This window comes from Spermophilus citellus, assembly GCF_964194105.1.
Source record: "Spermophilus citellus genome assembly, chromosome: 4".
Lineage (NCBI taxonomy): Eukaryota > Metazoa > Chordata > Mammalia > Rodentia > Sciuridae > Spermophilus > Spermophilus citellus.
This window is the reverse complement of record NC_138185.1, coordinates 217,852,414-217,876,190: the sequence shown is the minus strand read 5'-3', so window position 1 is coordinate 217,876,190 and position 23,777 is coordinate 217,852,414. Positions and strand designations below refer to the sequence as shown.

Here is a 23,777-nt window from a genome sequence, read left to right as displayed (position 1 = left end):
TATTAACTCTTTTTTGTTTTCTCAGGTGAACTGGATGAACATTTGATGCCAGTTGGAAAAGAAACTGTTAAATATGAGGAAGAGCTTGATTTACACGATGAAGAAGAAACCAGTGTTCCAGGAAGACCAGGTTCCACAAAACGAAGGCAGTGCTACCCAAAAGCAGTTAGTATTGGTTAGAACTGAATAAAAATTTGGCCATTCTGACTTGATTTCCTGTTGTATCAACTCTAAATTTCTCTGCGTGGTTGTTTTTCCAGTCTTGTGATTTGACCCACTTAGTGGATATCAGCTCATTTCTCCGATTCATAATTTCTCTCAGATTAGCTTGTTTCACTTTAGATATTGTTTGTTTTATTCATTTTGGGTTATTGTTTTTTCCTCAAAAGGATTCTTGGACTCATTAGAATGAGTGTATTTTAGTCAGAGACTCCATTGGGTTGTCCCTTATGGTGTGAGTCTTGCCCTGCTTGCCGCTGGCACTGAGATAAGAGGTGTGTGTGAGGCAGTGGGCAGGCAAAAAGTGCACAGGGTGGGAGCATGGTCTCAGCCAGGAGGTCAGGTGTGGGCCTCTGGGGTCAAAACAGGTGGTTTCTGTGGACTGTCGCCTGGTCTGTGACATCTGGCAGATTCACACACTGAAACCTCCGAGTCTGACTTCTGGGTATAGCCATACTTGCTAAAGTATTTATTTTTAAAATACTTATATTTTTATGTCTTAAGAACTTCAAACAAAAGCAAAATTTTGCTGTATACTTTTATCTTAGTCTAAATGTATGGTTCTTTTGCTTTTACAGGTTTTATTTAGTTTCACTTTTAACAAATTTATATCCAACTAAGCATTTTCAAGATTCACAGCCACATTGGTTTTGTAAAACTCATGAGCTTTATCCACTTTTGTGAAAGCTCGTTTCCTTCATGCTGAGTCTTCCTGTTGGACTAGTTTCGTATGGCGGATCCCACAAATGATGAGTGTTTTGAGAGCGCAGTACTGCCCTGTGAACTGTTGAACAGACTTCTGCTGTCCCTTGTCCAGCATTTCTGTACCTTTTAACTATAGATGCAGTGATTTGTCATTATCTCAGAAACTGCAGGACCCTAGTCTGTAGGCTGTATTTATAGTGAAAGCTTAGGAACAATTGAGATAATTTAATTATGGCTCACTCTCATAATGAGATAGCCATTAAAAATGATTGTGGTGATTCATTGAAAAATACTCTCATGTCTTAACTGGGGATAAATCAGATGATTTTACACACAGACACACACTCATGCTCACAGTCTGTTGTGTGATTTTATTTGTATTGAAAAATAGGAGTGTGGATATGTCTATATATGTTTATGCATAGAAAAGAGTTTAAGGAATTATGCAGTATATCAAAATATGACTGAAGATTCTTTTAAAAAAATACTGTTGATCTAATGTAGTACATTAGTGGTGATATTGCAGTGATTCTTGATTCCTCCTTCCTTTCTCCCTTTCTCCTTCCTTCCCTCTGTTGCTCCCTGTTGTGTTACTGGGATGGAACCCATGGCCTCACGCATAAAGCTCACTACCACTGAACTGCGTCCCAACCCTAGTATGCTAGGAAGAATTTTCTTGCCAACACCTAGAATAGAGGCTATTTATACTTGTGCATGATACTCAATTTTTGTTTCCAACTCTAGATTCCAGAGTGTTTAAGGGATAGTTATCCCAAACCCGAGCAGCCCTGTTACCTGTATGTGATAGGAATGGTCTTAACTACTCCGTTACCTGATGAACTTAACTTCAGAAGGCGGAAGCTCTATCCCCCCGAAGACACCACACGATGCTTTGGGATACTGACAGCCAAACCCATACCTCAGGTAGACCTTCTATCATGACTGTCGGGTTGAAAATATCTTAGATTTTGCTTTTTTAAAAAAGAAATAGGGAAAGGAAAATTAGTAGTAAGTGTCTTCGTTAACTCCGCATATTTAACATTTAAAGAATGGGGTATCTCTCAAGACTGGGGTATCTCTCCTGCTGATAGAAGGCATCATTTTCTTCTCAAGTTAACTATATTGGGATAAAGACTTATTGACTTTGAAGGGTGCTTTTGTTTTCTTTTTGCTAAGATTCCACACTTTCCTGTGTACACACGCTCTGGAGAGGTCACCATATCCATTGAGTTGAAGAAGTCTGGATTCACGTTGTCTCTGCAGATGCTCGAGTTGATTACAAGGCTTCACCAGTATATATTTTCACATATTCTTCGGCTTGAAAAACCTGCACTAGAATTTAAACCTACAGACGCTGATTCAGCATACTGTGTTCTACCTCTTAACGTTGGTAAGCAGGGCCCAGGCTTGAAGTGTAGCCACAGAAAGAAATGTTTTGCTGATAATTAGTTAATCAGATATACTATAGCAATCTCTCACTTTGATGACTCTACATTAGGTACATGTTAGTACACAGCTCAAGTCAGAAAGAATCTTATCTGTGTTATATTTTAATAAGCTAAAGAGTCTATTTTCTTTCCTAAGTTAATGACTCCAGCACTTTGGACATTGATTTTAAATTCATGGAAGATATTGAGAAATCTGAAGCGCGCATAGGCATTCCCAGCACAAAGTATTCAAAAGAAACTCCCTTTGTTTTTAAATTAGAAGATTATCAAGATGCAGTTATCATTCCAAGGTAGGTGCATAAGCGGGAGGGAAAGCAGTGTGGTGCTTCGTGAACTCGGCAGTGGGGCTGAATGACCCTTTATGGTAGAAGGGGCTATTTTCTCTGGGCTACTTGCTTTACAGAAACCTAAGCATTGTTAGTAAAGAGATTTTACTTACGAGGGTCAGAACATCTAAATAATGTTGATTGTCTTTCTTCCTGAAGCCTCTATCCTTTTAATTTCCTAAAGTCTTATATAATTTGATCACATATAATAGTTTTGCTTCTTAAAATTTATATAAGTTATATAAATGTTATGTAAGCTCATGAAGATAAGAAGTCAGAATACTTTTTTCTTATTTTGTGAAAATTTAAGGATGAACTTTTGGGACAATAAAATTAAATGTAGGAACTTTTCAAAAATTAGAGTACTTGTATAATTTAATCTTTGTTTGATTTTTTTTTTTTTTTGGGCGGGGGGCGTTGTGTGCCTTGAAAGCCATGTTTTAAATGACAGTTATCACCAGTCTATCACTGTCATAGGTAAAATAGTAACTCATTTTATGTGGAAAATATCTCACAGTTAGCATTAGTGATATTCAAAGTATTCATTAACCTGAGCATGTGAGTACACACCCTATAATCCCAGTAACTCAGGAGGCTGATGCAGGAGGATTGCAAGTTCTAGGCCAGCCTCAGCAACTTAGTGGGACCCTGTCTCAAAATGAAAAGTAAAAATTAGGGCTCATTCCCCAGTACCACAAACAAACAAGAAACCAATATTCACTTAGTTGTAAGTTTTTGTAAGCTTTCTCTTTTGATTATATTGATGAAATAGATTCTCAAAGATACTATGTATCATTCATGTATTATCAAAGTGTAGATATTAAGAACAAAAATAACAAAATAGGAGAGAGCAGAGAGTCAGTTTTTAATTGATAAAAATAGATTTTTTAGGGGCTGGGGTTGTGGCTCAGTGGTAGAGTGCTTGCCTAGCATGTGTGAGGCACTGGGTTCGATTCTCAGCACCATATATAAATAAATGAATAAAATAAAGATCCATCAACATCTAAAAAAATATATTGTTTCCTGTTCAGTTGAAATACATCCTTTGGAATTGATGTTTTCATTTCTTTTTAACCTTTTGAATTCTTAATCATAATTTGTGTTTCTAATTAAAACAGTTGTGTCTTGACAAAAGTTAATTTAAACAGAAAAGTAATTGTTTTTCTTTTTAGATACCGCAATTTTGATCAGCCTCATCGATTTTACGTAGCTGATGTGTACACTGATCTTACCCCACTCAGTAAATTTCCTTCCCCTGAGTATGAAACTTTTGCAGAATATTATAAAACGAAGTATAACCTTGACCTGACCAATCTCAACCAGCCACTGCTGGATGTGGACCACACATCTTCCAGGTGAGGGCTCCATAAGTGACGTCAGATCGCACTGGAGGGTTTCATTTTGGAGGTCGGGTTCACATGCAGAGGTTCCCTGTGCCCCTGACCTACCCATAGACTCTGAAATCAGGACCCCTCTGCACCCAGGAGTTTAGGAGTTTAGGAGTCTGTGGTTAAGTGAGTACACTGAAGTTGGAAAACCACTGTGAAAGCATACTTACTTTTGTTTGACAAAATTGTTTTGAAATTTTTATAGACTTAATCTTCTGACACCTCGACATTTGAATCAGAAGGGGAAAGCTCTTCCTCTCAGCAGTGCTGAGAAGAGAAAAGCCAAGTGGGAGAGTCTGCAGAATAAACAGGTACTGGTTGTTGCTGGTGTAGTCACTGTGTTTGAAGATAAGTTTCAGTTTTACATCATCAGGTTCACTGAGTGATTTGCAAATTTGGGGGAAGTCACTCTACCTTAGATTTTGTTTTGTTCTAATCAGTATTACATATTGAATTTTACTTGAATATCTTCTTCAGTAAGGATTAAGCATTCTGCTTTTGTCATCAGTCCATGCTGGATCAAATCATCCTCATGAATTTTAGGTCAAATTCCATTTAGACTTAAAGAATTATTTTAAAAATATATGTGAAATTAGATCTTATTAGCATTTATAATTTTCATCTTCATCCATTAGTGAAATTGGTCTTTTAATTTACTTTAAAAACATTTTGTGTATGTGCCAGTGCGCATGTGTGTGCTTTTTATTTATCTATTCACCTTTTTTCCTTACTCCAAAGATACTGGTTCCAGAACTCTGTGCTATACATCCAATTCCAGCATCACTGTGGAGAAAAGCAGTCTGTCTCCCCAGTATACTTTATCGCCTTCACTGCCTTTTGACTGCAGAGGAGCTAAGAGCCCAGACAGCCAGTGATGCTGGCGTGGGAGTCCGATCACTTCCTGCGGATTTTAGGTATGCCTGTACTGTTGGCCAGGAAAAAATGGGTTGTGAAGTCCTATTTGTGAGAATGGAATTAATTTAAATTTAATTTTATATAAAATATTTCTTTTAAAAGTAAAGGCAAAACATGGATGTCTAACACATTTAAAAAATGTCTTGTTGGACTTGCAAGTGAAAATTGGCATGTTAGGTTATCAAGCCCTCTGTTCTTACCAAGTTACAGAGGGAGGGGAGCCCGGAAGCAGAGGTGCTTACTCGTCCCTCAGTGCTGACATGGAAGTGAGTGAAAACAGGTCTTTAGGACAGCTTCCTCTTTGGAAGAAAACTCTGTATATTAAAAAGAGTTACCCTGGGCTGGGGATATAGCTCCCTTGGTAGAGTGCTTGCCTCACATGTACAAGGCCCTGGGTTCAATCCACACACACACACACACACACACACACACACACAAAGGTCTACCTCAGTGTATTCTTCATGTTCATTATTTTTTTTCCCCCATTAGTAAAGTCTCTGCACCCTAAGGAAATTTTTGGTTTAACCTCTCAAATTAATTTTGGTTATCCAATAGTCCAATTCTAGGGATTGAAAGAACTTTAAAAATACAACATTAATGGGGCTGAAGTTGAAGCTCAGTGGTAGAACACTTGCCTATCACTGGGTCTGATCCTCAGCACCACCTAAAAATAAATAAATAAATATTTTTTTAAAAAAAGGTATTGTGCCCATCTACAGCTAAAAATAGATATATTTTTAAAATATTGATTTTTTTAGCTATAGTTGGCCATAATACCTTTATTTATATATTTTTAGGTTGTGCTGAGGATCAAACCTAGGACCTCACATGTGCTAGGAGAGTGCTCTACTGCTGAGCCACAACCCCAGCCCTAAAAATATATCTTTAAAAAATATAACATTGACAATCGCAGCTCTGTTGATTGAGTACCTGCTACAGCGTTAAATACATGTTTAAATGAGGCAGCCTATATTAGCTCATTAAATCCAAGGGCCATCCTGTGAGGCAGGAATCATGAGCTGCATTTCCAGTTGCAGGAACTGAGCCACAGAGTTGTATAAGCCGCTCACCTAGTTAACCAGAGGACCTGGGTTCCAAGTCCTAACAGCCAGCTTTAGGCTGTGCCATGTGCCTCCGTCATCGCACTGTGCTCGGGCTGGGTGGAGGGCAGGGCGGAGGGCAACCGAGTGAAACCAATCCCACTTTATAACTGACTTTGTGTGGAGTGTCAAGTGATGTTGATTTCTAGCTTGCAAACTTGTTTCTCTCTAAAAGTAGAGGAAGTGTCTTTATTTTGTTCTTTACTATTAGTTTTTTTAAATTGAAATTGCTGCATTCTTAGCTAGCCCTTTTGAGGGATCTGAAGAAGTTATGAAAATGTCTTTGCAGATACCCTAATTTAGACTTTGGGTGGAAAAAATCTATTGACAGCAAAGCTTTCATCTCAGTTTCTAACTCCTCTACGGCTGAAAATGATAATTACTGTAAGCACAGCACAGTTGTAGTCCCTGAAAATGCTGCACATCCAGGTGCTAATAGAACCTCCTTAGAAAACCACGACCGAATGTCTGTGAACTGGAGAGCATTACTCAGTGAGTCGCCGAGTAAGCTTCAGATTGAGGTTTCAACAGATCTGACAGCAGTTAATGGTCTTTCTTACAATAAAAACCTTGCCAATGGCAGTTACGACTTAGCTAACAGAGACTTTTGCCAAGGAAATCAGCTGAATTACTACAAGCAGGAAATACCTGTACAACCAACTACCTCATATCCCATTCAGAATTTATACAATTACGAGAACCAGCCCAAGCCCAGCGATGAATGTACTCTACTGAGTAATAAATACCTTGATGGAAATGCTAACAAATCTACCTCAGATGGAAATCCCGTGATGGCTGCGATGCCCGGTACGACAGACACCATTCGAGCGCTTATGGACAGGAGGGGTGCTGAGCAGAGCCCTTCTGTTGGGTACTCCTCGAGGACTCTTGGCCCCAATCCTGGACTCATTCTTCAGGCTCTGACTTTGTCAAATGCCAGTGATGGGTTTAACCTGGAGCGGCTTGAAATGCTTGGCGACTCCTTTCTAAAGCACGCCATCACCACGTATCTGTTTTGCACTTACCCTGATGCTCACGAGGGCCGCCTTTCGTACATGAGAAGCAAAAAGGTAAGCTGTGGTTCTCTGGGTTGAGCGGCAGGCTCTACAGGGGCCTGCTGGTAGTTTGCAGGGTGGTGTGACCTTGGGACAGTCCGCCAAGCGCTGCGCTCCTTCGTTCCATAAGGGCCAGGTGAAGCCTGTGGGTTCTCGCCAGGTGACACGAGTGCTCCATGCTGTCGACACTCGGGTTCAGGGGTCAGCTGATGTTTGTATGCTTTATTTATTCATAGAAATTCAGTTCAGGTAAACCTGTTGGTGCAAGTCTAAGTCCTGGATCCCAAGGGAGACAGATGGATCACAGAACCCTAGGCTGGCGCTTCACCCCGGGTGTGGGAAGCCTTTGGGTGGGAGGGCATGTGTGGACAAACGGGGGTGTACACTCGAGTAGGACACAGGCTTCGGGGAGCTGTGTGGGGGACAAAGTCACAGGCATCCCGGAGCCAGTCAGTCCCTGTTTGGTGTAAGGAGTCACATCAGAGTTGCTGTGAGGCTCCATGACCCTGGGGAAGTGTGTGTGCTTCAGACGAGAGTGGGTGCAGGGTGGCTCGCGCAGACTGTTAAGTGGTGACAAAGAAAGTGAGCTGGTGACCCTCGGCTCTCAAAGGAAGGCCACTCATGAGTTGGAAGAAGAGGCATGTGCACATGTGTGACCAGCACCAGTGACGGCAGAGGAGCCAGCGCTCGGCAGGTGCAGCCGGTACAGTCCAAGAATGGGAGAGCTGAGGGAGGTGTGGAGGAGGCGCAGGGTGCGCCAGCTGAGGGCCTTAGTCGGGGGTGAAGCGAGGGACCAGGACTATAGTGAACTGGTAGTTCTTAACATGAGTGGTCTTTGGGACGCAGCGTGGCTTAAACAGCAGAGCCAGAGCAGGCCGAGCAGCAGGGCAGGCAGGCTGGAGTTCTGGGAGAGGGAGCGGCTGAGGCTGGGGAGGGAAGAAATGGCACCTCAGCCACCACCAGGCACTGCTGAGGCCACTTTGTGTGCGCATCTCTTTCTCCATCCCCCCCCCCCCCCCCCCCGCCTCTCACACACACACACATGCACAAACATACCTAAGCCTAATTAAATCCTGAGTATAATTCCGTGGCAAGTAAGGGCAGAGTCTGGAGACCCTGCCTGTCACTGTCACACTCAGCTGTTTCTGGTACTTTCTCATGGCAGGCACTGTACTGAGCGCTTCTCCAAAGGCTCCACACGGAGTTGCTTCAGCAGGGCTCCAGGAGGCAGGTACTGAGGAGTGTGGGTGGATGGTGCCGGTCACCCTGCTGGCCCAGCACCGTTGGGAGAGTGTCTGAGGCTGGAGGCCACACCACGGCCTCCTGTCCTCTGCTGCCTCCTGATGAGCTGAGACAGGGTGGTCATGCCCTGATGGGAGCTCTGCCAGCGGGGAGGCTGAGGAGAGCAGCCATGTGGAGGTCAGAGAGGTAGGAGGTGGGGAGGGCTGCGCCTCGAGACCTCGTAGGACATGAAGGGGAAATGCTCTGATCTTTGGGATTTGGGACTCAGCTGTGGTTCTGCAGAAGCCTCTGTGGGGTGGAAGTTGAAGCTCTGAGACAGATGAGATTTCCAAAGAAGATCTGGGAATCTGAGGAGGGAGGACTCCATCCCTGCATCAGCTCTGAGCCCTTGGCTCCTCATTTCTTACAGAAATAACTGTCCCTCCCTGAGCCAGGATGAGGGCCAGGTCAGAGGACTCCCGAGAGCAGGCCTCGCTGGGCTGTGGCCTGCTACTCCACAGGGACCTCACGTGCTCACCACCCGGCCCTGTGCCTTGGCTGGCCCTGCTGCTTCTCGCGGCGCTTCTCCCCCTTTGCCTCCTGCCTGTCCCGAATTTCAATTCATCCCTGAGTTCTTCTTTAGTTCCTTCTCTCTTCTCCATGTGGCCGCCCACTTGTGTCAGCTTCGAATGTGCTTTCCCTTCCTGGGAGTCCCCTTCGCTTTACGCGCGGCTTTATAGTCGAGTGTGAAAAGGGCAACTCACATTTTATTGGAGTCAGTTCCGGCTCAGGCAGTGGGGAGAGCGCTTGGCACACAGCAGCTGTCCTAGGCAGGTCTTCTCCCCCACCCACAGTCACCTTGCAGGGACTGCTTTGTTCCTCTGACCAGTTGCCACAGGGCTGCCTGGCCAAGTGCCTTTCAGGATTGGGTACTTGGCTAAATAGTAGCGGGGTGACATGCACAAGGGCTCAGGAAGTGCTGCAGTGATATTTTTAGAAAATGGAAATGGGGTGGACAGTTCTAAACCCAAGTCTCCAGTGAGAACTAGATGAATGCAGTGGTGTGAGAGGTTAGGGAGAGGCCAGAGGCTCTGGGAAGGGCGCCTGGACCAGGGTGGGCAGGGAAGTGCAGCAGGATGTGCAGAGAGAATGCCTTGCACCGCCTTTGCCCCACGTTCAGACCATGGAATGAAATGTCATCCAGGCCATCCAAACAAAGGAGCATCACAGTTGAAATCACATTTGTACGTAGGCTCTAGGAGGGAAGACTGTGAGTACTGCACAGCACCTTTGGACATGCATTCTTTCTTACATTGATAGTTGTAATTAGTAATTTGTATTTTATATTAACAGGTTGTTTTGAAGACTTTGAACTTGGGCTCATTAATAAGGAATCCACATTTATATACATATATTTACATATATACATTAGTTATATATAATATAAATTACAGTGTATTTTTTTATTAAGAAATATTTAACTAACTATACTAAAAGTTATAGAATATTTGGGAATTTAAAACTCTTTTTCTATCATAGATAGAAAAATCTATGCAGCCCTTAAAATTGGTAACCCGTTATAGTAACATAAAGAACATTTAGCTGAGAATATATTAATAAGCCTTGTGTAGTTTCCCCCAGTGATCTTAATGGTAAGTGTCTTATGATTTTTTCTGCTGAAGGTCAGCAACTGTAATCTCTATCGCCTTGGCAAAAAGAAGGGACTGCCCAGCCGCATGGTGGTGTCGATATTTGATCCCCCTGTGAATTGGCTTCCTCCTGGTTATGTGGTAAATCAAGACAAAAGTAACACAGATAAATGGGAAAAGGATGAAATGGTAAGTTTTTAGTAATTGGAGGTATTTTATTTTTGGTAGCTGGTGAATTTTGTTGTTTTTGTTTGTTTGTTTTCTGATCATGGAATGTTTACAATAGATACTTAATATATTGAATTAATTCTTTTTAAGTAGACCATCTTTTCTGTGGAGGATAATTTCCATTTTTATCTTCCTTTACCAAAGGCAGGAGATTTTGTTATATTTTGACTTAAAAAAAAATCACAGCCCGTTAAGTTTCACTTTACTATTATGTATTACAGTTTATTCTAAATCCTTAGCTATATTCCAGGAAATGACTTTCAGTGACCCATGATCTTCAGGCTGTGTGTAGAGTGATTGATTTCAGTAGGATCTAGCTTTTGCACCTCAGGGTTTTCTCAGGACTGTTTCTGTTCTTGTGAACTGGGGTGGGGGAGAAATCATCACACATAAAGGTTGTGCTGTCCTGGAGATCTTGAAGTTGTGCTCCAGGAGACTCCATGTAGCACGGCTGCCTGCCCTTGTCTTGTCTTGAAGGCCACCAGAGGGCGGCTGGGGCCTATGCGCTGTGACGCAGCTGCCCAGTGGACAGTGGGAGAGCGCTGGGGCCTCTCCAGCCACACACATCTTCAGGCAGCTTCGTGTCCCAGGTTATCTGCACCAAAGGTAAATTGGCTCATGTTACTTCATTTTTCCCTCAGGCTGATGGCGAGCACACAGTTTTCCAGGTTCTATTTTCTGCATAGCATTTCTGTACGCCTTTCCTAGGACATGTGTTGTAGGTATGTCTTTAGTATTTACAGGTAGTCTGCTCTGCGACTGTTCAGTTTATACCTGTTTATTGAGCCTACTTTAACTCATGTAGTGTTTGACTTATTACAGAAATGATTCTTATTTGGAAAAGCATTAAGAGAATATTTTAATGCAGGTTACTTCAGAAAAATCATGTTTGTTATTAATTTAGAAATATGTAAAACCAATAGAAAATGTATAGATTGAGTTTTAGAAAAATATGTTGCATTGCTATGAAAAACCTTCCAATAACAGCTGTTGTCTTTATAAATAAACCCTGTTTCATAATATATTTGACTCTTAAAAATTGTATCATAAAGGTGACTGGCATGTCAGCTTTGTTTTTATTGTTTTAAGATGGAGGTTCTCGTTCTCCTTGGGTTTCTGATGGTGTGGCACTTTGGTTCTTGGAGCACATCATAAGCCTGGCCCTCCATCTTGGTTTGTGTGACTGGAACTGGCCCTGCATCATGTTGAGGTCTTGTGCCTCGCCACCGTACCCTCCCCTTTACTCCTGCTCTGCAGCAGATGGGGTCAGCTGACACCTTTGCACACAGGTGCCTCCAAGAAGAGAGAGTGGTGGTGACTCAGGTAGAGAGGTGATGTGAACTTTCAGAGAAAAGGGTTCATGCTGATGTTTCCCTTACAAGGTGTGAAGTGCTTTTGGAGAACTTTCTGTGAGGTCGATCCCACGATATTCAGATAAAGAATCTGAAGCCCAGAAGCATGAAAAGACTTTGCCCAGGATCACACTGTTGGTGATAAAAACTAGTCCTTTGTGTCCTTGTGTTCTGCTGATTTCAGCTGATTGTGATGCCTTATTAAAGAAACAAAAGGACTTATTTTAATTTTTAAAAAATTATCCGGTTTGATTTTTTAAATTGCATTTTGGCCTATTTTGTCTGAAGAACTAAACAATAGTCAAGAACAGCTCATATTACCTTGGAAAATAGAGCGGTTTAGCAGGAAGTAGTTTCTTGAGGTCTACCACTGTAGTTTTCTTTGGTGCCCTTTCTTACTCTTCAAAATATTTTTTTTAATTTAAAAACTGAAGGATATATAGTTCTAGATATATGGCTTGCCTTACTGTTATTTCTTTTCAACAAAATCAAGTGTTTCTCTTTCAAACCTGGTTTAAAAGAAAATCTTTGCACTATTTAAAAAATGCTTGGCAGTTTGCAAATGTTTGTCAGAGTACTCTGAAAAGTTGTTACAATCAAAATTGAATCATGCCTTCCTGCCTTTCTCCCCAAAGGAAATTGGTGGACTTGTTGTTGTTATTTTGTTTTGTTTTCACTGCTTAACAGAAATTTGGCATCTTTCTAGCATTGTGAAAATGTTACATCATTACAAAAGCCTAGCCTATTATTAAGGTTGTCATTCACAAATAAGCTTGTGCCAAAGAAATTGGAATTAGCAAAGATTTTTTGACAGCAATTGGATTGTTGTGTTTCATGTTAGTCTAAATTTTCTATTTTTGTCAGTTATGCTATAATCTGTTACTCTGATTACTGCAGCTCAGAGTGAGAGGAAACACATAATTTCTCAAATTCATAGCTTATTTCAGCATTCGTTTTTATTTGTTAGAAAGCAAAGCAGTTCGGTTCTACATTCTAGCTAATGTGCTTTGATTTCAAGTAGAAGTAGGGAGAAAAACTTTATTATAAACCCTAGCATATGTTTTTAGTGTTATAAGGTTTTAAAAATAATTTCATTTGTTTTTTTGTAGTACACATTTACTTAATTGAAAAGATAACGCTTTTTTCTGCATTGGAATTTCATTTTATTAATTTGGAAATTAGGTCACTATGATTTAAAACTTTGTCAGCCAAGTGGGATATCTCTGTGATCAGCAGATGAGTGCCTGACTTGTGTGGCCTGCCAGAGTTGAAGTTTTGCAGTGTGGACATTAATTTTAACTTTATATCCATGTTCAGGAGTCTAAACTTAAAGCTTTATACTGGATAAAGGTCATTTTATAACTTAGAAAATGAACATTCAAAGAACATGTTTTACTTTGTTTATATGATTAAATAACTTATTTTATGTTAATTGAAAACAAATGGCCATGATTTTAAAGTTGCCTTTTAGTATTTGTGGTTGTCATTTGAAATTATCCATAACCCTTGCTTTTATTGAGTTTCAAACCCTTTTAAAAACAGCAGCTATGACTCCCCTCCTTCTCCCCATTCCCTGTTTCAGACAAAAGACTGCATGTTGGCTAATGGCAAACTGGACGACGACTCGGAGGAGGAGGAGGAAGAGGAGGAGGAGGAGGAGGAGGAGGAGGAGGAGGACCTGATGTGGAGGGCTCCGAAGGAGGAAGCCGAGTATGAAGACGATTTCCTGGAGTATGATCAGGAGCATATCAAGTTCATAGATAACATGCTGATGGGCTCAGGAGCTTTTGTAAAGAAGATTTCTCTTTCTCCTTTCTCAACCACTGATTCTGCATATGAGTGGAAAATGCCCAAAAAGTCCTCGTTAGGTAGCATGCCATTTTCATCAGACTTTGAGGACTTTGACTACAGCTCTTGGGATGCCATGTGCTATCTGGATCCTAGCAAAGCTGTTGAGGAGGATGACTTTGTGGTAGGGTTCTGGAATCCGTCAGAAGAAAACTGTGGCGTCGACACGGGAAAGCAGTCCATTTCCTACGACCTGCACACGGAGCAGTGCATTGCCGACAAGAGCATAGCTGACTGTGTGGAAGCCCTGCTGGGCTGCTACCTGACCAGCTGCGGCGAGCGGGCTGCTCAGCTGTTCCTCTGCTCACTCGGCCTGAAGGTGCTCCCGGTGATTAAGAGGACTGGTAGGGAAAAGGGCCTGTGCCCTGCTCGGGAGAATTCCAGCAGCCAACAAAAGAACCTTTCAGGGAGCTGCGCTGCAGCCGGCCCTCGGCCCTTGGCGTGGAGGGACTTGGAATACGGCTGTCTGAAGATCCCCCCAAGGTGTATGTTTGACCATCCAGATGCAGACAAAACCCTGAATCACCTGATATCAGGGTTCGAAAATTTTGAGAAGAAAATCAACTACAGATTCAAGAATAAAGCTTACCTTCTGCAGGCCTTCACGCATGCCTCCTACCACTACAACACTATCACTGGTAAGGAGCCCGCCTGCGCCCTGTCCCTGCAGAGGAGCCTCTGTGTGTGTCCCATTGTTTGGGCCTTATAAAAACAGCTTGTGCTTGCACAGTCCTGGGCTTAATGTGCTTGGTCAGAGAGGAAGCAGACGAGAACAGAAAGAATCCTTTATTTTCGTCGTCTTATGGGGAGTAAGAACTGCTTTGTAGCTTTGACAGCTGGGAGTGTGACACTCTGGGTGCTCTCCTAGATGTTGCAGTGTTAGGGAAATCTGAGCCCTACTATTTTGCTGTTCTTTCCCATCTCATCCAAGTACCTTTCTGATGCCCACTCAGAGCTGCTTTTGATTCTTGATTTATTAATATATTCTGCATGTGTATCCAAATCTTTTTTATTGTTCTTAGTAGACAAAAACATCCCTCTCTCAGGGTCTTAGGGTCTTTTAAAAAATCTGAAGATGAAAAGATTAAAGGAAACTTTTTCACAGGAAGGTTCCATTGCGCTTGCCCTGGTTCTGCCGTCACCTTTCTACTCTGCGTTGTCTCTTTCCTCCTCCTCTATTGACGAGGCTCCTAATCCGTGAGAGTAGAAAACAGCACAAGTTATTAAAACAAAACTCAGTTTCAGCCTGGGAAACAAAATTTATATTTTGTTTTCTGTATGAAAATAATAAATGCTTGAATCCAAAATATCAAAGCATAAAATTTATAGCTTGTATGATTACACTATGTAGATTAAGATGAGATGCACAATAGAAAACCACAGTATGAAACATTCTCTGATTTTGGACTTGAGGACTGATGTAGGTCAATGGTTTTCTCAGCGGGGGAAGGAGTGGTGCTTGCTTGCTCTGTGCTCACTCTGCTGGGCACAAGGCCTGGGTGCCAGCCTGTCCCACTCAGCCCTTGGCTCTTGACTCCATGGCTATTTTGGGACCGGTCACTTCATGTCTCTCTGCCTGCATTCCCTCAGCTGAGTGGATTGCTTTAGTCACCGCTAGCAGGTCGGGACGTTGGCTGGCACTGAAAACTTCACGTTTTGGCAGCCGTCCATCCTTGCCCACGTGCTTTGCTCACTCACAAAGCTCCTTCCTCAGTCTCTTGGTTTGTGTCAGATTCAGCATTCTAGTTCCAGTTGAGAAGAGGGTCTCCTTCTCCTGTCAGGAGTGGTGAAGAGTGGTGTCACTGAGCCACACTTTCTGCAGTATGGGTGAGACACTGCACAGCGTGGCAGCGACACTGCGCAGTGTGGCAGCACAGCATGAGGGGTGGCAGGTGTGTGTCGGATCTGGTGTCGTTGAAGCGGCAGTGTGTGTGGAGACTCTAGAGGGTACCCAGCTCCTGCCTGGCCAGCAGGTGCAAAGAAGAGCACCTGTTAGATATATCACCTGGCAAATAGCAAATTAGTTTTTTTGGCCACCTGAAGATTTTATGACCCCAATTTATATATATAATAAATTTGCTTTAAATTGTTGTTAAAATTTAATTTTCAGAGGCTTTAGTATGATATGCTATAAGTAATTTTCTCATTGAGGAAGATATACAAATAGACGTCTTTAAAACGGGTCTGGGGATCACACCTCACATCAGTTACGTATTTGGAAGGAGAGTAAATGTTGCTGCACAAGCTGATGGTTCCACCTTGGATCCTCGCGCAGATTGTTACCAGCGCTTAGAATTCCTGGGAGATGCAATTTTGGACTACCTCATAACCAAGCACCTTTATGAAGACCCACGGCAGCACTCCCCAGGGGTCCTGACCGACCTGCGCTCTGCTCTGGTCAACAACACCATCTTTGCGTCACTGGCAGTGAAGTATGACTACCACAAGTACTTTAAAGCTGTTTCTCCCGAGCTCTTCCATGTCATTGACGACTTTGTGCAGTTTCAGCTTGAGAAGAACGAGATGCAAGGGATGGACTCTGAGGTCAGTGCCATTTAAAATATGTTGAATTCAGTGTTGAAGAAAGCCATCCCACTAGCAGTCTTGGTAATTTGAGCTCTGACTTAATTGCTGTCCAGAGGGACACCTGAAGGCCAGGGCTGCGCTGTCCACAGGCTATGTGTTCTCAGGGAGAACTGAGAAGTGACTTGCTGTGGTCAGGTGGGCTTTTGGACTTGACTACCCACGCTCTGGGCTGTACAGTATTGAAGTGGAGAGGAGGCGCTGCGGATTGGCAGCCACCCCTCATCAGGCTCCCATGTTTATGCACACTAAAGAAGGGCACCTCCCCCTGCCCCAGAGCAGGCTTGACCTTGGGGAAAGCTCAGGGTGGTTTATGATGCCTTTTTTCTTTTTAAAATGCATCTGAAATATTTGCTAATATCTGAGGTAAGCATCGCAAATACATTCAGTTTTACTTGAAATGGGAAAATCTCATCTAAAAACCAAACTTCTAAATTTTTAACCATTGGGATTTGGGAAGCATCTCGGGTAGGTTCAGCCAGAGGTCCGCTGGTGATAGAAGGAATTCTGATGTTTGCCCACAGTGAGCTCTCCAGAGCCTTGTGGGAGAGGGTGCTGCAGAGGCCTTGCCAGCCACCTCCCACCCTCCAGGGTTCATCCTTCTACCTAGGGCCCTGGGAGAGTGCTCCCATTCTTTACTCCTCTCATTCTGATCCCTTTAGTTTTCTTATTGTATAGGAGTTTATTCTGGACTCTGTAGCTGTCTTAATTGTTCTTGTTTTAATTTATACCTTCTCTCTTTTCTAATTGCTCCAAACTACTGTTGGGCTGTAGTGAATTTTTTTGGCTTTTTGTGAGAAAAAAGTGAACGTAGGTTTTAAAGCCTTGCCACAGGGTGAGCGTCAAGTGCTGCCTGTACAGCTGCGCCCTGCAGGGCAGGCGGTGGGAAGGCTCCTGTGGGCCTTCCTGCAGGGCCAGCTCTGATGCAGAGCAGGCGCAGCCCAGCGTGGCAGAAACTGTCTCATCCAGGTCCCAGTGTCCCTGCTCCTCTCACTCTTTAGGAATATTGTACTTCAAAAGTGGAAGAATTCACTAAATTAGATTTCTGTTCTCTTTTTGTTCTGTTAGGGTTTGTTCTTTGACTTCCCTTGGTTTATAGAAGTGTGTATAGAAGTTACAGACGCTTATTGGGAATGTCACGGTCTGGCTTTTCTAGTTAATATTTGATCTTAAAGAAGTTTCTCTCTCTCTCTCTCTCTCTCCCCTCAGCTATAAAAGGAGAGAATTTAACTTACTAAGTTCAAAAATTCCTTTCTATTTCAAAACAATGACATATGAACAGTAAGCATCTTTTTTTTCTAGTTTTCAGCATCATAGAGAAGTTTGTGTGACTAAGTGTCCTCTGTTTATTTCTCTTTCACAGATATTGTGCATTTATTTTAGAAAAATTAGAAAATATAAATAAACACAAAGAAAATTAATTAATTAATTAAAGTTGCCTAATTATGCTGCCCCAGAAATAACTAATATTAACATTTTGAGATGTATTATTGCTAATGTGTATAAAAATAAACATGCATAACACATAAAATGGAATAATGTATAGTATTCTTTTCACTTAATATATTATAGCTGACTTTCCATGTATTGATTGGCATTATGGTTTTCAGTAGTGGAGTCAAATTTGGCTAATTTAGGGTCCTTTATGGTTGAATAGTTAATAGTTTTTAATTAGGACTTCTAGTAAACATGGGTGTTTTAAGAAAAATTCTTGAGGCAGATTTGCATCATAGAATTCGAACTTTTAAAAAGGCTTTTGACACATAAAATTTTAGCCTATTAATTTGAATATACTGTCAAGTACTCTGTTATAATGAACATTTATTAAGTAGTTTAATGAAAAGAGAGCCTGGAGGGGAAAATCTTCCAGAAAAAAAAAAAAATATATCTGCCATAAAAGTCGTGTTCTCTTGTTCCCAGAGCAGAGCACACCCTGCCCAGCCTGTCCTCGTTAGCATCCTGTTTCATCCTTGCCAACCTTCCTGGGGGGAGGACTGTTTCAATGTGCAATTCTTTGATTATGAGTGAATTTAAAAAAGGGGTTTTTTTATACACTTATTGACCTCTAGTTTTGTGCTAAACTTGTTTTTGTTTTAATTTAGAAGTAATTGTTTTTCTCCTTTGCTGGGTGTAGATGCTAAATGGGGCAGGGAATTTTCTCCCTTTTTTTATTTTTATTTAAGATTAAAAATGATGTTTGTGGAAAAACCTATCACAGTGTTGCAGGCGATCCATAAATGGTTGTATTGTTAGCGCTGTTGGAAGTACTAGCGAAGGAAAGGAAACGTGTCTGTGCACTGCCTCTCTTCGACCTTTGGCTTACGTCACTTTCTGTTATAGCTTAGGAGATCAGAGGAGGATGAAGAAAAAGAGGAGGATATTGAAGTTCCAAAGGCCATGGGGGATATTTTTGAGTCACTTGCTGGTGCCATCTATATGGATAGTGGGATGTCGCTGGAGATGGTGTGGCAGGTGTACTATCCTATGATGCGACCACTAATAGGTATTGTGGATTCTTTGTTGAAAGAAAAATAAAATTTAAAAATGTCTCAAGGGTATTACACACATAATTCTTTAATTTTGATTATAGAAAAGTTTTCTGCAAATGTGCCCCGTTCCCCTGTGCGAGAACTGCTTGAAATGGAACCAGAAACTGCCAAATTTAGGTGAGCAAAACAATGTGTGTGGAAAATAATTAACTCCCTTAAGAGCAAGGGGAGAAGTTCTTGAAATATCATTAAACAATGATTTTGAAAAATACTGATGCCGTGGCATGCTATTATCCAATTTTCGTCTGACTAAACAGCTCTTTTTTCCTTTTTGTTTTTATAAAGCAAAGCTAAATTAAGGCAGAAACGGCAGCCGCTCTGTCGGCAGTGTGCCCCCGTTTAGCCCTAATGCACATTTCCTTTGTTCGGTGTCAGCTCATACCCAGGACCTCGGTCTGACAGTGCATACGGAATGCTGACTGACAATGATAATAAATACTTCTGACTTCTAACTCAGGCTGTTTGGGTTTTTTACAGCCCGGCTGAGAGAACTTACGATGGGAAGGTCAGAGTCACCGTGGAAGTAGTAGGAAAGGGGAAATTCAAAGGTGTTGGCCGAAGTTACAGGATTGCCAAATCTGCAGCAGCAAGAAGAGCCCTCCGAAGCCTCAAAGCAAATCAACCTCAGGTTCCCAACAGCTGAAGCCCCTTTTTAAACTTAAAGACAACAACAACAACAAAATAAAATAAAATAACAGAATTAAGGGGAAAATATTTAAATCGAAAAGAATGATTTAAGTTGGTATTGAGGAGAATGAATGGAAGGCAAAATTTAAAGTTTGATAACAAGATAGATAACAGAATAAAACATTTAACATATGTATAAAATTTTTGAAACTAATTGTAGTTTTAGTTTTTTGCGCAAACACAATCTTGTCTTCTTTCCTCACTTCTGCTTTGTTTAAATCACAAGAGTGCTTTAACTACATTTAGCAAGTGTTCAAATAATTATTGACGGTTTTTTGTCTGTTTGGTTTTTTTGTTTGTTTGTTTGTTTGTTTGTTTGTTTTGCGTTTGTCAGCTTTGCCTAGTGTTAGAAGGCCATGGAGCTTAAACTTCAAACAGCCCCTAGAATTCCATAGCGTCCTGAACACCCTTCGGTGCATGTGGTAGTGCCACTCTTGCGGGAGTCCTTGCCCCGAGTGGAGCGATACAGTCAGCGAGAGGAGGAGCGAGCAGGTGTTGGCTTTTCTTTCCATTTGTGTTGTGTAAGGTGAAGTTCCAGGCGCTGTTGCACTTGATGGTAAGGAGTGGATTGTGGATCAGCATTGGCTGGCATGTTGGTGAATCAAATTTGAGTTTTCGATGCCATGTGGTCCTGCATAAAAAAGGTTCTTGCCTTAAAATTAAAGCTTTCATGAATATTCTTTAATTTCTGAACAAACCATTTACATTCCCTTTGTTTTATCATGCATTAGATGTTGAGATGGAGTCAGTTACAGCTCACTAGTATAGTTGTTACTACAGGATTACACTAGAATTCCTGTCACATGTATTCCAAAGACATTTTAAAAAACAGAATATGAATTTTTTTAACATCGTAATCAAAATGATCTTTGGCTAAATACCCAGTTTTATTGAAAATCTCCCGCTAGGTAGTTCCAGTGATGGGAATATTTGTGGCAAGTGATTTTGCCCTGTAGGCTGTCGCTCTAATGAAATAACCCTTAGACATATCACACCTGAACTATGCTGCAGACTTTATAATTGGCTGGTGGTTTGTTGCAGAAGCAGACAGAGCACCTTGCTATAGTCCTCTCTCCTGCGTCTCCTGCTGTGCTTTCCATCGTGGCACGTGCGTCTCCCCAGAGCTGTGCTGGCAGTGCCACGGGAGTGAAACGTTGGCGATGGTCTGCCGTGACTTTGATACATCTGTGGTTTAGGTCATTGATTTAGATAAACTAGCTCATTATTTCCATCTTGGGAAAAAAATTTAGGCATTTGCCAGAGTTTCTTTGATTAGACTTGTAGGCACTCTTCACTTCAATACCTCAGTTCTTCTTTTCTTTTGCATGCGTTTTTCCCCTGTTTGGTGCTATGTTTATGTATTATGCTTGAAATTTTAATTTTTTTTGCACTGTAACTATAATACCTCTTAATTTACCCTTTTTAAAGCTGTGGGTCAGTCTTGTGCTCCCACCAAAATACCAGTAGAAGTTTGCTGCAATTTGCCCCATTAATTATGCTTGAAGTTCAAGAAAGCTGAGCAGAGGTGTCTCGTACTTTCCAGCACATCGTTTTGAAGTTGATGCTTCATGTAATGCTGCATTTACGTTTCAATTACATTTGGATATTTTTCTGCACCATCCACTTGCAGAGAAGGACCTCTGCCCACGCACACAGCAGCTTTCAGCTCTGCTTCATACTCAGCCCCAAGTGAAGGGGATGTTGAGCTTCTCCAGTATATTTGTTGTCTTAATTTGAGATCTAAATTCTTAGAGTTTTTGAGCAAATTAATCTAGGTGACTGATTTTGAAAATAATTCTGATGTACAAACCTTGGATGTCTATTTGATTTAAAAAAAATATTAGGTGCGATAATATTAGGTAAAACCAAGCGATTCCTGAATTATATAACTATGAAAGTATACAGGTAACAGGTCAGGCTGGATATGAATTTTACTTGTGGGGTGATTTGTGGTCATATCATGGCTCTCTTGATAATTTATAAACTACCTGATGCCAGGAGCTTTGGGCTTTGCATTGAATCTGATGCATTTATCCCAGCGTTAGGGCGTTCTCTGGCTTCTTGGCTTTCAAATCAGATTGTTTCAGTCATGATTCCCGGTGGGAGAAAATGCCTCAATGTATTTTGTAACCTTAAGAAAAATATTTTATGATCATACTAAAAAAAGTTCAGACTCGCATATGATTAGGCCATACATTCTCAGGGGCATGAATTTCTTGCTACTATTCAAAATGTTTTATCAACAGCAAACATGAGCTACTACTATTACTGCCCCTCTTTTTTTTCTTTGGAAAAAAAGAGCCGATATTAACAGTTTGAAGCATTCTATGATCCCCTGGTGACTAAGTAAAAAATAAATGAACAATATTATTTAGACACATTAAATGGTTATGAACGCTTTTGTGCTGCTGAGTTTTCATGCTGTCAAGTTTTCCCCAGTTTAGTTTGTTGACATGTTTTGCATCTGTCAATTAAGAAAAAAGTCACTCTGTTGCCCCACTTTAAAACTGTGTGTGCGTCTTTTGTCCCTGCAATGGCCATGGGGGCAGAACATGCCGTGGAAACGGGCTGGTGAGTGGGGCTGTCCCTGGCACACGATAATGGACCACTGAGGTGCCGCTCGGCAGAGCCACTGCAGGAACCCTGATGGTGTGCAGGTCAGTTGGCATGGACCTTCACTGTAAATGTCTCCTTTCTTTCATGATATACTTTCTGCAGTCCTGACTATGCTGCGTTTTGAAGAGCTTTCCCCCCTGTTCTGTTCATGCACAGATGAGCGTTGCACTTGGTACATGCTTTACCTCATTTCAAGGAGAATATGCTTAACTGAGAGGAAAAATGTGGTTTGGCCTTGCTGCTGTTTTGATTTGCCGAATTTGAAAAAGATGATTATAATGCCTGCAATGTGTCATATACTTGCACAACTTAAATAGGTCATTTTCGTCTGTGGCATTTTTACCATTTGTGAAAGTATTGCAAAGATTTGTTAACTGAACTCTTAATTATGTTTTAAAAATGTTTGTTACATTTCTTTTACATGTGTGAAATGATTAAGTTTAGAATGACCTCTAACACTCCTGTAATTATCCCTTAAAATACTTCTATTTTTACTTTCTTAATAATAATAGCCTGCCCTCAGAAAGATTCGATGCCCTGCCTGCGTAGCAAGAGTCTTGAGACGGCTCTGGCTCTGCGCGTCCAGTTCCCAGCTGCAGTTGCTCACCCGCAGTCGGCTCTTCCAGTCGTTTCCTGGCAGTGGGTGGTGGCCGCAGAATACAGAGAGTATTCAAGACCCGGGCCCACCCCACCACACTCTTAAGGCCCTGTTAATGTAAAACTCTGTATCCTGCTCGGTTAGGGCATCTAATCCTTTCCCGCAGAAGCGAAGGCCAGCAGAGACTGGCGTCTTTATTTACCTGTGTCCCAGTCACGTTTGAGTCTGTAGCTGGTTTACAGTTGTCCGTGGAGGAGGAGCTCATGCCGTGTGTACCACCCATGTGGTTTTTTTAATCACATCTAAATAGGTATATTTTTCCAGCCACTGATTGCTTTTCTGAAATTTAATTATTTCCAAATAAATTTTCTTATTTTATATTGTACATGAGAAGTTTTAAAGATATGTTTAAGACCAAGAGTAGTAAAATGACTTTAAAAGTTGTTGGAGGTGCCAGTAGCAATATCTAGGGAATTTGCATTGAGACCATTGTATTGTCCACTAACGGTGAAAATGAGCTTTCAGAACTAACTTGTAAATATGTTTTCATCATTGCTTGTTTTTTTCTATCCATATTTGGACGTCAACCACAGACAGTTTAAATTTTGTAGATGCCCTCAAAATTCACTGCAGCAGCAGGTTATATAGCAAAAATGCAAAGGTGAACAGGAAGAAGATCTCTGCCTTTTCTGCTGTAAATAGAGTAAAGGAAAACGACTAAAGTCAAGTAATACTAATACATCATTTCATTGACAATAGAATCTTCACATCACATGCTGCAGCTGTTTTTTAAGGAACATGATGTAATTCTTTCATAGTAATCATGCTGCAGAAATTTGCAGTCTGCACCTTATGGATCACAATTACCTTTTTTTGTTTGTTTGTTTGTTTTTTGTTTTCTTTTGTAATAATTGTAGCCAAGTAAATCTCCAATAAAGTTATGGTCTGTTCACTTTGTGTACTTTTATCTTTTTCCCTTCCAGTTTTGACTTACTTCATGTGGATGATAACATTTAAATAGTGATAGCAGAAATGGTTTTAAAAATGTTTGAATTCCCTGGTGAATCATGTAAGAGTGCATATTTTCACAGGAGGAAATTTGGTTCATCAAATTATGCTTCTTGTCTACCAACAGAATTATATTGTAACAATTGTCTTTTTGCAAGTGTGTTTTTTCTGAAATTATGTCACAGTTGATAAACGTGTTCCAGGTCCTGGATCATTGGTGATATGTTTGACACATTGCTTACGTGAAATTAGTATTCTGAAGCACAGTGGACAGAATGTTCA

The 23,777-nt window shown here is 41.4% G+C and overlaps 1 protein-coding gene across 14 annotated transcripts in view; it reads left to right on the top strand.

The window, feature by feature from the left end:
• Window positions 1-23,437, top strand: part of DICER1 (dicer 1, ribonuclease III) — a 71,430-nt gene extending 47,993 nt beyond the window's left edge. For 10 of the 14 annotated variants that reach the window (XM_081290909.1, XM_081290907.1, XM_081290906.1 and 7 more), the window contains 15 exons: window positions 26-165; window positions 1,669-1,848; window positions 2,101-2,314; window positions 2,509-2,662; window positions 3,871-4,053; window positions 4,292-4,397; window positions 4,825-5,000; window positions 6,391-7,171; window positions 10,060-10,215; window positions 10,732-10,860; window positions 13,189-14,092; window positions 15,730-15,998; window positions 18,378-18,540; window positions 18,628-18,703; window positions 19,064-23,437. In XM_081290909.1, the coding sequence (XP_081147035.1) occupies window positions 26-165; window positions 1,669-1,848; window positions 2,101-2,314; window positions 2,509-2,662; window positions 3,871-4,053; window positions 4,292-4,397; window positions 4,825-5,000; window positions 6,391-7,171; window positions 10,060-10,215; window positions 10,732-10,860; window positions 13,189-14,092; window positions 15,730-15,998; window positions 18,378-18,540; window positions 18,628-18,703; window positions 19,064-19,229 (3,797 nt within the window). In that variant the 3' untranslated portion in view covers window positions 19,230-23,437. Of the gene's footprint in view, window positions 1-25; window positions 166-1,668; window positions 1,849-2,100; window positions 2,315-2,508; window positions 2,663-3,870; window positions 4,054-4,291; window positions 4,398-4,824; window positions 5,001-6,390; window positions 7,172-10,059; window positions 10,216-10,731; window positions 10,861-10,895; window positions 14,093-15,729; window positions 15,999-18,377; window positions 18,541-18,627; window positions 18,704-19,063 lie in introns of those variants that run through there. The other 4 variants (XM_081290900.1, XM_081290904.1, XM_081290902.1 and 1 more) reach the window with 4 other exon arrangements.
• Window positions 23,438-23,777: the final 340 nt, after the last annotated feature.